Below are 15,921 nucleotides of genomic sequence, written 5' to 3'. Positions count from 1 at the left end.
TGTAGAGGTCTTTTACCTCTCTGGTTAGGTACATTCCTAGGTACTTTAATTTCTTTGTTGCTATTGTGAAGGGAATTGAGTCTTTGATTTGGTTCTCAATTAGATTGTTGTTGGCGTATATGAATGCCTCTGATTTCTGTGTATTGATTTTGTATCCTGAGACTTTACTAAATTCATTGATCAGTTCCAGGAGTTTCTTGGTTGAATCTTTGGGGTTTTCTAGATATAATATCATATCGTCAGCAAACAGTGAAAGTTTGATCTCTTCTGCCCCTATTTGGATACCTTTAATTCCATTTTCCTGTCTGATTGCTGTAGCCAAGATTTCCAGCACTATGTTGAATAGAAGTGGAGATAGTGGGCAGCCTTGTCTGGTTCCAGTTCTAATCAATTCTTAAATACATACTTGGTTTAATGTAGTCTGGAAGTAACAATATCTCTACCTTTCATCCAAACAGTAAGGTAATAGAGAGCTTTCATTTATTCTACTTTCCATAGACTATGTGAACATTTCCTCTCACAAATTTTATTTTCTCCTATTAGCCATTCATTGGGCCTTTTCATTCCATCTACCATTACTCTTAGCTTCTCTCTCATGTTTTAAATTTCTGTATCTTTCTTTGATGCAATTTTGTTAATTTTCTTGGCTTTAGTGTGTTTGTTCTATATTATTTTTAACTTTCTCCCTTTTTAGTCATCCCATGTTCTTATTGTTACATTTATTGTCAGTTTTATTTGAATTTACCCAGAAGTTTACCAGTTTCTCGGCTGAGCATTGCTTCTTTCATCACACTAATTTTCTCTATGTTCCATATTCTTACTAACTGAAGTGTACATCCTTCAGTAGATATTACCTTGATGATCTATGAGTGGTAAATGTTCTCAGGCTTGTTTTTTGCAAATATCTTTATTTTTTCCCGTATACTTGAATGCAGTTTAGCTGAATATGTAATGCTAGATTATCAGTTATTTTTTCCTTAATAATTTGGAAGTATTATTTCATTTTCTTCTGACCTTTGTTGTTACTATTGAAAAATTTGCTGTTGGTCTATTTATAGGCATTTGTCTTTTTCTTCTATTTGCTTTTCAGAGGTTTTTTTTTTTTTTTTAACTTGGTATTTTATAGATCCTAAAATATTTGTAGGTACATGTTAATTTTTGTTTATCCTGCCATGGGCTTGTGGTGCTTCTTAAATTAGATATTCTGTCATTTGTTAATTCTGGAAAATTCTTAGTCATTATGTCTTTGAATACGGACTTTTCTCTGCTCTCTTGATCCTTTCCTATTAGTTCTTGGTTTGGTCTTTTAATTCTGTATACCATGTTTATAATCCCTAGCTTGTCTTGAAATTTCTTTATCTTTCTGTGAGGCATTCTGGTTATTTTTGGTTGTGGGTTTTTATCTTCCAGATCACCAATTTTCTTTTCTGTTCTGATTGCTATTCAACCTGTTCATTGAGTTTTAAAATTTTCATGACAATGTTTTTTGTATCTGTAAGTTTCTTTTGGTTTTGCATGGCATTGCACTCTCATGGTGACTATTATTTATGTGTTTAAAGATCTTAAGCATACTAATTTTATAATCACCTTCATATAATTTTAGTGTCATGTTCTTTGTATGCTAATCCTCCTGCTGGTTGTACGACTAACTTCATGGTGATTATTTCCTCATGTAAACTCTTCACCTGGGTCGTTTTTCTATAGTTGCCCTTAGCTGTGGGTTCTGAGGCTTTTTATTTGTTTCTGGCAATAGCCCCAGAGATTTTCACCAGTTTGAGAGCAATTGTTATATTGACATTCTTAGTTTGGAAATTCCTGTACCATATATGCAAAGTAAAATCAGACTGCACACATAAATGTAGCCTAGGTTTGTGAACTTCTGTTTCTCACAAGGGACTTAGAAATCTACCTGAAGCTCAGGGTAGAGATAAACTATCCATGTTAGAGCGCACAACGTAACAGTTAAGAACGTGAATTCTGAAAGCCTTGGTTTGAATTTTGCCTCTCACTTTTTAGCCATGTGACCTTGGGAAAATTGCTTAACCATTCTGTGTTTCTGCCTCCTTCAATCTAAGAATAGATGTGATAATAAAAAAATTAAACTCCTGAAATGTTGAGGTGAATAAATCAGTTAGTCATAAAATTCTTAGAATAGTGTTTTGTGCATTGTAAATTTGCAGTAAATATTAGCTGTTTCAGTGATTACTATTACTTGAACAAGTGTATTCTAATTCTTTTTCACTGAAGAAGTAACCTGTTCAAGGTCCTGGCTGTAAACAGCTTGATTTCTTTCTAGAATGACATTCACTCTCCAAATCGTGCAGCCTCTTGTCAATCAAGGATCAAGATAAGCACAGTGACTCCTCAGAACGGCTCAGTAAAACCTAGATTCTTCAAGAAAAGCCGAGGAGGCCGGGCGCTGTGGCTCACGCCTGTAATCCTAGCTCTTGGGAGGCCGAGGCGGGCGGATTGCTCAAGGTCAGGAGTTCAAAACCAGCCTGAGCGAGACCCCGTCTCTACTATAAATAGAAAGAAATTAATTGGCCAACTGATATATATATAAAAAATTAGCCGGGCATGGTGGTGCATGCCTGTAGTCCCAGCTACTCGGGAGGCTGAGGCAGAAGGATCACTCGAGCCCAGGAGTTTGAGGTTGCTGTGAGCTAGGCTGACGCCACGGCACTCACTCTAGCCTGGGCAACAAAGCGAGACTCTGTCTCAAAAAAAAAAAAAAAAGAAAAGCCGAGGGAAATACTTAGAAAAAAAAAATCTCCTTTTTGACTTATATATAGAGAATAACCCTGGCACTGTGAAGAAACACAGAGAACTTTAAAATAAGTTCTTTTAAAATTACGTGCAAATAATGACAATTTTCTATCTATTCTTTTACTTTGGTAAATATAAAGTACAATATTATTTATTTTCCTTACTAATAGTTAACTTTTCCTAAAATAAATTATACATTTTCCCTTCATAGTTTCTAAGAAATCCTCTGTTGTCCCCATCCTTTTATAATTTAATATGCTGAAGAGAGTTGATTGAGTCTCTTGTGAAGCACTTTGGAGATCACAGCTGGAGCAGGAGAGTATCTTAAATATCACTGTAGTACAACGCTGTCATGTTACAAAGAAGACTGAAGCCTGAAGACCAGGTTTGCCAAAAGCCTGCTGATACAAAGAACTTCCATTCTTTTGGCATATTTGGAAGGCCCAGGAATCTTGATTCTCTTTCTTGAACCATCACTGCTGTTTCCCTTCCCAGTGAGAGTGTTTCCATAATTTTTTCATGGGGAGCAGAAAAGTTTTCACTCACATAAGTTGGTGAATAAATGGGTGTTTATTTCTGCTTTATCAAAATGGTATTCTAACGAAAGACAAATTTTTCCCCCTTCCATTTTGCCCTCTGACATAAACAAGCAAGTCCCATATCATGTTCAGTAGTCACTCTTCTTTAAAAGATTAAATGCCAGTGATTATCATAACTATATTCATTTATAGATTCAGTCTTCAAAAATATATATGTGTATGTGTCCACACATACATACACATACACAACCCTTATTCCGTGCAACTATTTCTGGGTAGAATGTTGGGGAAGGTGGAGAAATACAAATATAAATTAGATATATCTCCATCCCAGAGCTCACTGCCTAATGGAGGAAATAGATATAAAGAGATAATTATAGTACTACAGATTAATGCTATGAAAAGATATACAGTGCTATAAAATTTAACATAGAAATACTAATTTTCCTTAATGAGTCCAGGAATAACTTTATAGGGAAATAGATTCCCGAGCAGAAATTATCTTAAACGATGGGTAGAAGTTTTACTGGGTAAAAGTGGGTATTTTAAATAGAGGAAACCATGCATGCAAAATCTGGCAAGTGTAAAAGTTTGACATTTTTAAGTGAGAAGATCCATGAATCTGACATGAAAGTTCATGGGGGTTTGGCCTGGGAGGAGCTTGGTAAGGTTAAGTCCAGATTGTAAAAGGCTTTATATAACATGCAAAGAGTGTGGATGTTATCTTTGAGACTGTAGATATTGACTGACATTTATAAAGCCAGAGAAGATAGCCAGATATGCATTTTAGAAACAGGATCAGCAATCAATGTGAAAGATTGGTAGCCAGGTCGTAAATGGGTGGCTGTGATGATAGCCCCTTCAAGAAGTGAAAAGGGACAGTATCAATACCCTAGTGATAGGGATGGAGAAGGGACAGGAGGAGGGTGGGATCAAGAGAGAACGAGGATAAAAAGCAACAAGATTTGGGACTTGATTGATGTTGGGACTCAGAAGAGTCAGACTTAAATCAGATTCTTGCAGTGAGCCACTGAATAAACAGTAACCATATTAACTCAGAGAAGGAATTTGTAGAGGTTTGCTTGAGGAAGGTGATCTCTGGGACCTCTAGATGGGGATTGAAATAATGATAATGGTAACATTTCTTGGGCACTAATTGCCATTCTGCCATGCGAATTAAAGCTTTACAGTCAGCATAAAGATGTACTGATTCATAAGAATCCAGTGATGTCGAGTTAAAAGCAAACGGAGAGTTGACATTTCTGACAACCCGGACAGAAGTGGTTAGGAGAAAACAGTCAGGATCTAATCAATTAGTCTTGCATTTATAGTTGTTGCCATGGTATAAATGTGTGTTAATGGCTTTATATTTTGCTAATGGTGAATCATTCTTGCAAATGTTAATATTTTTATATACATGGTATATTTTACGTAAGTGCCAAGAGTAGTTTCCAATCGATAAGTTTCAGAAGCAAAACAAGCCCTTAACTTGGTAACTTTGATGTGTGATTTTGTGTAATGTTGTTAATATCAGGGGATTTGAATATTACATTATTCAAATATTGCCCAGTAATGTTCATTGGTGTTTTCCAATGTTTGAATATTTGCTGTAAGCTTTGGTTTTTTTGTGAATACTTCCATGACAGAAATGCAAAGGGAAGAAGATAAGGATGTCGCTGTGGCGTACACTGAACACGAAATCAGAAAATATATGTAACCTAAACATTTGTACCCCCATAATATGCTGAAATAAAAAAAAGACAATGGACTTGGAGCTAGGGTATTTATATATAAATTTAATAAATGCCTAGGGAAAGTGTTAAAAAAATCTGAATTGGCAAAAGCAATATCTATTTCAGTGGCAAAACCAAAATCAGAGCAAGCAGACAAGATGTTTTTCTTTTTCTTTACATTGACTAAAAGAAATGAGTGAATATGAAGCAGCATGTATCCTGACACCCATCTGGAAGGTGCTCTTGGACATTCTCTTAATGGGGACAGATTCTTCCCCCCGTCCCTTCCTCATCTCCATCTTAATTCTACCAACATCAACACAAAAATGAAATAAAATTTTTTTGTGCCCAATGCTGTATAGTATTTTAAATTTATCTTTCGAGAGTGATAGAGTTTACATATTAAGTATTTGTGGTATTATCTTTATGTTTTTAAATAGATTTTTATTTGAAATTTATTTTGTATTTAAACATTCCCTTTATTTACAATCTTACTATCACATGTCTATTTGAGGATGAGATAATTTTTACACATCATTGAAATATATAATTTTTATGTAATAACTTTTACTATTGTATCATTTTACAGGATACTTCTGCCCTTTATATAAGAAATGCTCACTGCATATTATTATGGTCGCTCATTATTTAAAATACATAAATCATTTAAAATACAGAATAATTTGTAGTCTAGGAATCCTTATCTCTCATTCTCAAATCATAAAGATTAATATCTGTTGGGAATTTGGAGACACTAGACATTTTTCAAATTTCTTGACTGATTTTTCCCATGATTCAGAAAATGTATGAATTTCCCAAGAAATGCCAGGGAGGAATTCCCGAATGGAAAACATTACCAGCCACTGTAGTAAGCTTTTGATGTGCATTATCTTGTTTAGTCCTCACTGAAACCTGTGAGATGTAGGCACTTTGGTAGCTCAATATTTCAGATGAGGAAACTAAAACATAGATGAAGAACAGGTCACACACCTAAAACCATAGCTAATAGGAGGTAGTGTAGATTTACGTCCGGGCTGTCTGACTCCGGCACACATATTCTCAGCAGATACACCATCTTATAGGCAGCCAGAGGTGGCGCTCTGGAACTAAGGGGAAAGGATGGAACTGGAAATATACTCTCACATTGGTTTCTTTCTAACTGGGAAGGGCATTACAGACCAGGCGCGTAGCTTGTATGGGGAATGGTGTTGCTGTGAACTAAAACGGGGTGGGGCGTGATGTCCTTTGAGCTTTCCAAACTATGCAGTTACACACAGTTGAACTTTCCCTATTCTTTAAAAGAAAAAAAAAATTATTCTCTGACTTGATTTCATCAGTTTACTTCTTTGCTAGAGCAGCTAAGTGAAATGACAGATTGAGCAATTATCCCTGCTGGTTTCAGGAAGAGCTGGGTGCTCTGTGGCTGCAGTCTGATGTTTGCTGGAGAGTAGCTGCCATCTCTGCTTTGCCCTGTCTACATAAACAACCCTGTTTTGTTTCTGGTCAATCCTCCCTTATCAATGTGTCTTTCTCAGTCCCTGATTACATTCTGAGTTAGCTCTACCATGGTGTGTCAACCTCATTTAACCTCATACTTTCCTAGAGCAACATGCCCATGGTATCAGCATCTGAAGAGTCAACAGGAAGAACAGTAACTTTACCTTTTAAAAGTAACTTTACAGCAGTAATCTTTAGAGTTTATCTCTTTCTACATGTTAGAGTGCTGCTTAGAGGAGCTGTTTAAAATTTCCCTAATTGTCTCTGCAGAAGTGTCAACAAAATTACTGGTTTGGTGTGAACTCATCAAATTTTTAGAATTTCAGGGCTTACAGAAAGAAAGAAAAACAAAAAAAACAAAAAAACCCCACAAAACACCACCACCACCATGTGTGGAATTGTAGGGTTGTTGTAGAGAGATTATGGTTTTCGTATATGATGACATTAGGGCATGTGTTGAATGAAGAGGGAGTTAGGCAGATGGCTTCGTTTATAATACAGCATTGGAACATTGCATGGTTAGGAAATATCCTGTAGATGCACACTATAGAATAATATGGTTTTAAATGACTTACTGGAAAGCCAGTTGTACATACGGTGATTATGAGCTTTTGACTTAGACACGCCTGATTGTAAAGACTGCTGCTGCTTGTGTACTTGGTGATCTTGGACAAATCGCATAGCTTTCTATTCAGCCATCTTTCTCTATACCCTTTCAAAACTGCATAGCTTCTCTGAGCTTCCTTATCTTTCAAAAGTAGGGAATATAAAACCTGAGCTTGTTAAATGAGACATATTTAAAGCTTACTACAGGGGTACACAATAGACACTAAAGAGAAGGTAGCCCTTTTATTTATTGATTGATCACCTTTATTTAGTAAGCACTTTTCTGTGTGCCGGGTAATTTCTGAGGAGGCAATTGTTTTCTCCTCTCCCATGTTCTATTTGACTTCCCAGGCCCTCATTAGATGTCCCTCCTGTGTGCTCCCCTAGCACCTGATATTCTCTAGCCCTGCTGACACTTACCCTGTTGCTTGCCTGCTTGTCTCATTAAGGTAAGAGACTGTGTCTGTCTTATTCCTCATTGTATCAGCATCCTCAGAAAACCCAGCACAAAGGAAGGTGCTCAATAAATATTTATTTATTAAACAATTGAACTAACAAATGCACTGTGGTTGGATCTACATTTGCTGACTCCTCTCTGCTTCTGCCTTTGATCTAGATAGAGATAAAAGTTGCCAGCAGAAACGAGATAGCTCATCTTAGTTCCATATAAAAATAAGTCAGTCCAGGGTGGGGATAGCTCCAAGTGCTGCCCAGGCATACTTGGACTTTGTGCCAGAATTGTTCTTTTATTTGTGCCATTAGGAAGCTTTTCAACTTTTAAATTTGCAGCTATTTGGAATGGTTGAGCTTTTTGGATGTATTGATATTATCTTAGCTGCCTAAGGGAGGCTGTAAAGCCTAGACCTTAGAAGTAAGACATCCCTCCATCCAGTTCCCATTCCTAACAACCACTGTGTAAACTTACTGCCCATCTAAAGCTTCAGTCTCCCTGACTGTTCAATGGCCTTAATAATAAACCTACCTCATAGGGTTATTGTAAAGATTGAGATAATACATATGAAAGCTTACCCAATTATTGGCGTAATAATTAACAATTATTAACTTTAGTTTTATTATTATGTCATGTACATTTTATAGGAATAAATAATCAAACTACGCTAGTGTTGATGAATTACTAAAAGGTGAACTATTGAAACTTTTCTTGGTAATACCAATACAGTAGTCTTGAAAGCACATTGTTCAAACCTCCCAATGTGGAGATACAATAGACTGACAGCCCCAGCTGCTTCCCCTTGGAATCCACCACTGCTGCTCACCCAGGCGAAGCTTCCCCAGGGCTGCTCCCAGCCAGTGATGAGGTGCAGTGGGTCTAATACTACAGACCTGTTTCTGTAAGGCCTAGGGCTCCTTGAACGGGTGGCTTTGGCTCAAGGACTCCCCATCTGGCAGGTGGAAACTCCCTTAAAACTATGCTGCAGTCTGCAACTCTTCCTACCCCATCTTTTTCCTTCCTTCTCTGCTTCCCAGAGGTTGGACCTGCACTGCAGTCTGAGGCTCTCCCTGCCTTCCCCAGTTTCCTCTGCATTTCCTTTACTGGTGTCTCCTCCAATAGACCTTGTGCTTGTCTTGGAGCCTGCTTCTTGGAGAATCTGAGCTAACACAGGTGTAGTCATTATTATAAGGGAGTAGCAATCTATACCTTAGAGCATAGAGTTGATAGTTTCTTCATCAAGTATAAAGTGAACATTATTATAATAAGTTTAACTTGATCTTTATGTCACTGTATTTCCTCAAAATTAAACTTCAGTACTACTAACCATAAATTCTCTAGGATAAGCATTAGCCACCATTGCCTGCGGGGGAGGCTACTATTTAATAACATTTAGGACTTTACGTGCTAATCTGCAGATTAAGTTTTAAGATTGTTCTTATTTAGGACAGTCCTCCATAGTTCCAGGTCTTTAAAGTGATGTAGTGATTTTTAGTCTTTAACATTCATGCACTCAAAATTTCTCTGCCTCCCAAAAAGAAATTTATTGATAGCTCTCTAGTGTTAATCTGTTTTTATAGTCTAGTCTTTTGCTAATTTTTTTGATTTTCTTATTATTTCTGCCAAATTCTCACATGACTATTATTTTTGTGACAGACCAGGTCCAGGGAACAGTCACCATCCGGAACATCAGTGCCCTGTCTTCAGGTTTATACCAGTGCGTGGCTTCTAATGCCATTGGAACCAGCACCTGTCTTCTGGATCTCCAGGTTATTTCACGTAAGTATATGAAATTCTGATGTCAACTCTGGGTCTGAAACTCTAAGATTTTTGTTAAAATAGGAAATGAAGGGTTCTGTTTAATTGATTTGAGGTTTTCTTAAGATTAATAGAAGTTTGTTTAATCATTATTGAAAATATTTTATAAGTGTTTTAGTATACTTTTCAGCCTTAACAAAATGATAATCTTTGTGACAAAGTATCTCTCTTTTCAGGATCATTAGAAGCAGACCAGTTCTTTTTATTTTTTATTTTATTTTTATTTTTTGAGACAGTCTCACTCTGTTGTCCCGGCTAGAGTGCTGTGGCATCAGGCTAGCTCACTATAACTTCAAACTCCTGGGCTCAAGTGATCCTTCTGCCTCAGCCTCCTGAGTAGATGGGACTATCAGGTGCACCCCACCACACCCAGCTATCTTTTTTTCTATTTTTAATAGAGATGGGGTCTTGCTCTTGGTTATGCCAGTCTCGAACTCCTGATTTCAAGTGATCCTCCTGCCTCCACCTCCCAGAGTGCTAGGATTACAGGTGTGAACCACCATGCACAGCCTAAACCAATTCTTATTGTCTATAGACATTATAATGTCTATAGACATTATAAAAATTTGTAAAAATCTTATGGGTATAACAGACCTTCTTGTGTTTCTTCCTAATTTCTTATATCTGCTTAATTGGTTGTATAGGTTATAAATAGGCAGTGCAGATAATTTCTCTTTAGTTGAGAATTCTCGGTTATTTGAATTCCAGTTGCAAAGGGAGTCATTTGGCTAGGATGAGGTAATAAGGTATCCACTGATTACTAGGGTTCATTTTGGACAGATCAGGCGATTTAGATAGATGCCATTTGTTTTCTGCCCTGCTCTGGGTATTACTCTCCTAAAGCTGTGCAAGTTATTTAATTATTTATTCATTCAACAAATGTTGAGAGCCTACTATGTGTTAGTCCAACCCACTTGGGATGTAGAAAGTTAATTGAGGTTTAACTTTATATGGATGACATATTTAAGGCAATTTTGTACATTTTAAGCAAATTCTTCAGTAAACTTCTATGTTTATACAGTTGCATGGGTATATGCTATTTCTCTCTTTCTCTTTTCTTTAAATATATTTTTCAGCCCAGCCCAGGAACATTGGACTAATTGCTGGAGCCATTGGCACTGGTGCAGTTATTATCATTTTTTGCATTGCACTAATTTTAGGGGCATTCTATTACTGGAGAAGCAAAAATAAAGAGGAGGAAGAAGAAGAAATTCCTAATGAAATAAGGTTTGTGTGTTGGGTAATTTGTTCTTCATAGCCAATGTGTATTTCTGTTTATTTTGGTAGTTAAGATTTCTTTGCTCATTTTATAACTCTGATGGCCAAGGAAATTAAAGTGGCCAAATGATCCTTTCTTGTATATCATTTTTCCTCATGGTACTACTCAACTTTATTCACTGGATCACAAATGGGAGTAAAGTCTAGCATGTGCCCAACGAGGAGGATACAAGTGAAGAGTTCTCCTGCATCTCCACAGCTCCAGGATATGTGGGTTTAGGTGGCTGCCACAATAGAAAAGTTAGCTTAAAATATGCATTTAACATTGGCATTTATGATGGATGAGACAGTAGACCAAGAGGAAACCCTGTAAGAGCATACCAGTGCCTGTGCACAGATAGGCCCCAGCAGTATGACTCAGAAAGACAGTTCAGACAAGAATATGAACATCTTAGGAACACTATGCCAAAATGATCCTTTAAAGAAAAGTGACTTTTGGTGTATTGTGGAGATTCAAGGGTTCAGGCTCAGACTCAGAGTTCATTGTGGCATAGCCTTGTTGAAGATGCCTTAATGGCTCCAGTCTCCTCAGTGAAATGTACATAGCCCATCAGGGTGTGACCCTTACCTGCTCATCTTATCTCACCCTTGCAGCTCACTCTGCCTTCATCTCTTCTGCAGTTTCCCATGCCTCCAGGCTTTTATATAAGCCCTTTTACTCAAGCCCCTGTTCTCTTTCTGGATCATATTTCTTTCCCTTTGATCCATCTCTGCTAAATTCTTTGACTGGATTCAAAACTAGTCCAGGCATCACCTTCTCACATATATTGTCTTTAGCCCCTCACCCAGCCTTTTAGACTTGCAGATGTTCTTGCATTGATTGCTACCCCCGTTTGACTATAGACTTCTTAGGTGTAGGACCTGTTTTCTTTCTTTCTTTTTTTTAACATGAAGCATCTAGTTAGAGGGTACTCAATAAATGTCAAGTCAATTATTTAACATCTTAAATTAAACTAATGACTTCTCTCAGCCTCTTGAAATTCTTAAGGCTTTAGGCGTATGCAGGGAGAGATTCCATCCCACCATAAGATTACTGAGGAAAACCTCTCATCAGCGTACCACAGTGATTTCTGAAACCCCAAAAGGCAATAAAATCAGGCCAACTCTAATTATCTCCTGAAGTTCTCTACACCCATAGCTTGATTTCCTGGCTATTTTATGGCAACTAACTCAGTGGATTTCTTCATGGACTATTTTCCTATTTATAGTAAAAAAAATAAGTATTTACAAATTATATAAATCTTTATGCATATATATATATATTAGTTTTATTGGAAGAGACATTCTTCAAGAGATTTGATATTTCCTTTTCTAGAACTCTTAGAGACTGAGCAATTGAGAAGAGATTTTCTTGACCGTTATCTCAAAGGTAATGGGTGTCAAAGCCAAGGCCATCCAGGGTTGCCTGTTTGCTTTCATGATTGAGTGGTCTCTCCTAAGGATTTGTGTTTCAGACATATTAGCCTCAGCATGAAAAGAAAAAGTCCTGGGTAGGAGGATAGGATTAACCTCAAATAAATCCTAATGACAACTTTATTTTTGTTCCTTTTCAGAGAGGATGATCTTCCACCTAAATGTTCTTCTTCTGCCAAAGCATTCCACACTGAGATATCCTCCTCGGAGAACAACACATTGACTTCTTCCAATACTTACAACAGTCGATACTGGAGCAACAACCCAAAAGTTCATAGAAACACAGAGTCATTCAACCACTTCAATGACTTGCGCCAGTCTTTCTCCCTCCAGTCAGGCAATGCCAGTATACCATCCATTTATGCCAATGGGAACCATCTGGTCTCAGGTCCACATAAGACTCTGGTAGTGACAGCCAACAGGGAGTCGTCGCCGCAGGTCATGTCCAGAAGCAATGGCTCGGTCAGCAGGAAGCCTCGACCTCAGCACACACATTCCTACACCATGAGCCACGCAACACTTGAGCGAATCGGTGCCGTACCTGTCATGGTGCCAGCCCAGAGTCGGGCCGGGTCCCTGGTATAGAACACGAAGGGGTGTTGTGTTCAGAAATGAATAAATGGAATGCCTCCATACAAGGAGGAGGGTGGGGTGGGCAGGTGCTGGGAAAGAAACACTTTCCTTGTAATTATATTAGTAAAAAGCACAAAGAAGGCGATGCTGTTACCTGGCCATGGGATGTGTGGAATGGACTGGAATGCTCCACCATGAAGACTTGATTTCCCACCACAGGTATCCGGGGGTTCTATTCAAAAAGCTGAATCTCAAAGATGTGCCAAGCCAAGGAAAAAGATATAAGAGCAGAATAGCACTTAAAACCCAAACTGCAGTCCAGATGGGCTTGTTCTTTAATTCATGCCTAACTTAATAATTTTTCAAAAGACTAAAGTGCCAGATGGAGTTTAAATATTGAAATTATTTAAAAAGATAGGTCTTTAAGGAAATAATGAGCAACCCTGTGATATGTTCTGCCTCTCCCCACTCATTATGTAGAGGGCTTAATGGCGTAAATGGTTAACATTGGTCCCAACAGTGCTGGCTCTTCTATCATATAATCAAAACTTTTTACACAAACAAAATGAAGTAAGAAATAGGGGAAAACAAAGGAAACTTCTTTGAGAAGCCCCTCAATATTTATTTATTTATCTATCTCTTCCTGAACCATGAATTTCATATTTGGAATATTGCTATATTGACAGATTGTTACCTGTCTATGTTATTCTAGGATCTGTTACAGGTCCATGGCAATTACTGTTCATTTTTTCCTGGAAAAATAGTTTTTTAAAGAAAACCTTTTTTTTCCCCAACACATGAGAGGCATTGGGCTAGGAAAGACAATTTGTTTAATACCTTTTTCAGGGATTGTGTCTAGTGAGCCCACAGGAGGTACAACATACCATCCTGAAAGTGCGCAGTTGTGTGGGCAGCACGGAAGCAGGAAGGTGAGGCTAAGGGTTGCAGCCTTGCCCCGGGCAGCCTCTCAGAGCAAGGCTGTCCAGGCCTTCCTTGCTGTCACTCTAACTTCTTGCTGTTACTCTTAATGAGGGCAACACCTGATGCCTTTTGTACTAGCGTAGATAACTTTCTCCTTGTCTGACATGTAGAGGTTACCAGGTTGTTACAGGGTGGACAGGAGTTGTTTTGTTTTTGTTTTGAAAGAGATAAGACTGAGACAAAAGGAGTGTGTCCCACTGTGCCCCTGGAAGGGACAGCCCTCTATCTGTGACAGCTCAAGATTGTAGTGTTGCCCAAATGCAGTTTACAACACTGTAAAGAGACTCCTTTTGTGGTTAATTACCTGGTTTGGCTGGCCTTGCAGTACACCAGATTGATTTATAAACTCCCCACTCTATTTTGTGCTATGTAGATCTGGCTATTATGCTACATAGTGACTATCTCGCCTTAATCACACTTCAAGCAACCTACAAATTTCTTCCCAGATTTGTTTTCTAAATTATTTATGACACTGACCCCATGATTCCATAGGAGTGTATTTTCTTCTTGGATGTGTTTTCTTACTCCCCCTTCCTACCATGCTTTTTGTCCTCTTTTCCTGCAAGCATAGTCTTCACAGGGAGTGGCCTTCTGACCTTTTTTCAGTTATTTGAATGAATGGAAACCATCAGCTGCTGCATACACTGTTTTTCCAAGAAGGCCACTCTCAGAACCTAACCATTGCAACCACTTCAATATTGATAAAAAGATGAATTTACTTTAGCATTACTTATTTTTTCCATTTGATGGTTCTCGACTTTGTAAAAATTTAAATAAATGAATGTCTATACTTTTTATAAAGAAAAGTGAAAATACTGTGGCAAAGAAGATACTATCAGATGCTGTGTAGGAAGCATTTATCTTGCATTTCTTTATTCTTTCTAATTATCTAAAATTCAATAAAAGTTTATTCATATAAAGTAAGTTGTCATTAATTGTCAATACTAATGAGAGTCATTTTTAAATTTAGTGTTCTCCTTAATGTTATAAGCATTTTTCCATTCTGTTAAGTATTCACAGTCATTTCAGTGGGTACATAATATTCCAAAAATTATTTAACCTTTCTCATTGTTAAATTTGATTCCAGTTCTCACTCATATAACCGAAGATGTAATGATCCTCTTCATACATTGAGCTCTTTTCATACTTCCTAGTCTGGAAGTTTATGAAGACAGGGTCCATGTCTGTATTTTTTACCACTGAAACTCCATCATGTTCCAGAGAGCCTCACATAGGTGTTGAAAAGATAAATGACTGCTGATTCCTAACTGAAATTGTCAGTCAGGTTATAAGCATGATTGTAGCTCTTAATATATACTGGATCATTCGTTTGTTTTAATTTCTTATTTTGAGATAATTATATATTTACATGTAGTTATAAAAGATAATAGAGATACCATATATTCGTTACTTAATTTCTCTCAGTGGTAACATCTTGCATAACTATTGTACAGTATCACACATTGACATGGATACGATCCATCAACCTTATTCCTATTTCAACTCTTGTACATGCATGTGTGTGCACATGTGCATTTATTTGTAGTAGTTCTATCACATGTAGATTCTCATGACTGACCAACACCACAGTCAAGATACATGATTCCTTTGCTCCCCTGTTATAGTCAGAGCTACCACTTTCCTCCACAAGTTCCTAAACCCTAACAATCACTAATTTGTTCTCCATCTTTGTAATTTTGTCATTTGGTGAATGCTTTATAATGGGAATGTAGTATATAATCTTTGAAGATTGGCCTTTTTTTTTCTTTTTGGTCAGAATAATATCCTTGAAATCCATTCACATTGTTGCATGTATCAATTATCCATTCCATTTTATTGCTGAGTAGTATTCCATCGTACAGATGTACCATAATTTAACCAGTTACCCATTGAAGGACAGGAAGGATATTTGGATTGTTTCCAGTTTGGGGCCATTATGAATAAAACTTGCTATAAACATTTGTGCATAGGTTTATGTGTGGAATCAAGTTTTCATTTTTCCCTGGAATAAATGTCCAGGAGTGCTGGGTTGCATGTGGTAAGTGCATGTTAGTTTTGAAAGAAAATGACATACTCTTTTCCAGAGTGGCCATACAAATTTACATTTCTTTCAGTAGAAAATGAGCGATCCAGTTTTCCTGTATCCTCAACAGCATTTGGTATTTTCGATAGAGTTTTTGTTTTGTTTTGTTTTAGCCATTTTTATTGTTGTGTAGTGATATCTCATTGTGGTTTTAATTTGCACTTCCCTAATGGCTAATGGTGG

At 37.3% G+C, this 15,921-nt stretch overlaps 1 protein-coding gene across 4 annotated transcripts in view; it reads left to right on the top strand.

Annotated features, from left to right (window-relative positions):
• Positions 1-12,940, top strand: part of IGSF11 (immunoglobulin superfamily member 11) — a 170,215-nt gene extending 157,275 nt beyond the window's left edge. For 3 of the 4 annotated variants that reach the window (XM_012780598.2, XM_076001687.1, XM_076001702.1), the window contains 3 exons: positions 9,249-9,371; positions 10,487-10,637; positions 12,242-12,940. In XM_012780598.2, coding sequence (XP_012636052.1) covers positions 9,249-9,371; positions 10,487-10,637; positions 12,242-12,686 — 719 coding nt within the window. In that variant the 3' untranslated portion in view covers positions 12,687-12,940. The remainder of the gene's footprint in view (positions 1-9,248; positions 9,372-10,486; positions 10,638-12,241) is intronic. The other variant, XM_076001698.1, reaches the window with a different exon arrangement.
• The last annotated feature ends 2,981 nt before the right edge of the window (positions 12,941-15,921 follow it).

The sequence above is a fragment of the Microcebus murinus genome, chromosome 1 (assembly GCF_040939455.1).
Source record: "Microcebus murinus isolate Inina chromosome 1, M.murinus_Inina_mat1.0, whole genome shotgun sequence".
Lineage (NCBI taxonomy): Eukaryota > Metazoa > Chordata > Mammalia > Primates > Cheirogaleidae > Microcebus > Microcebus murinus.
The sequence above is the reverse complement of the archived record's forward strand: the minus strand, read 5'-3'. Positions and strand labels throughout refer to the sequence as shown.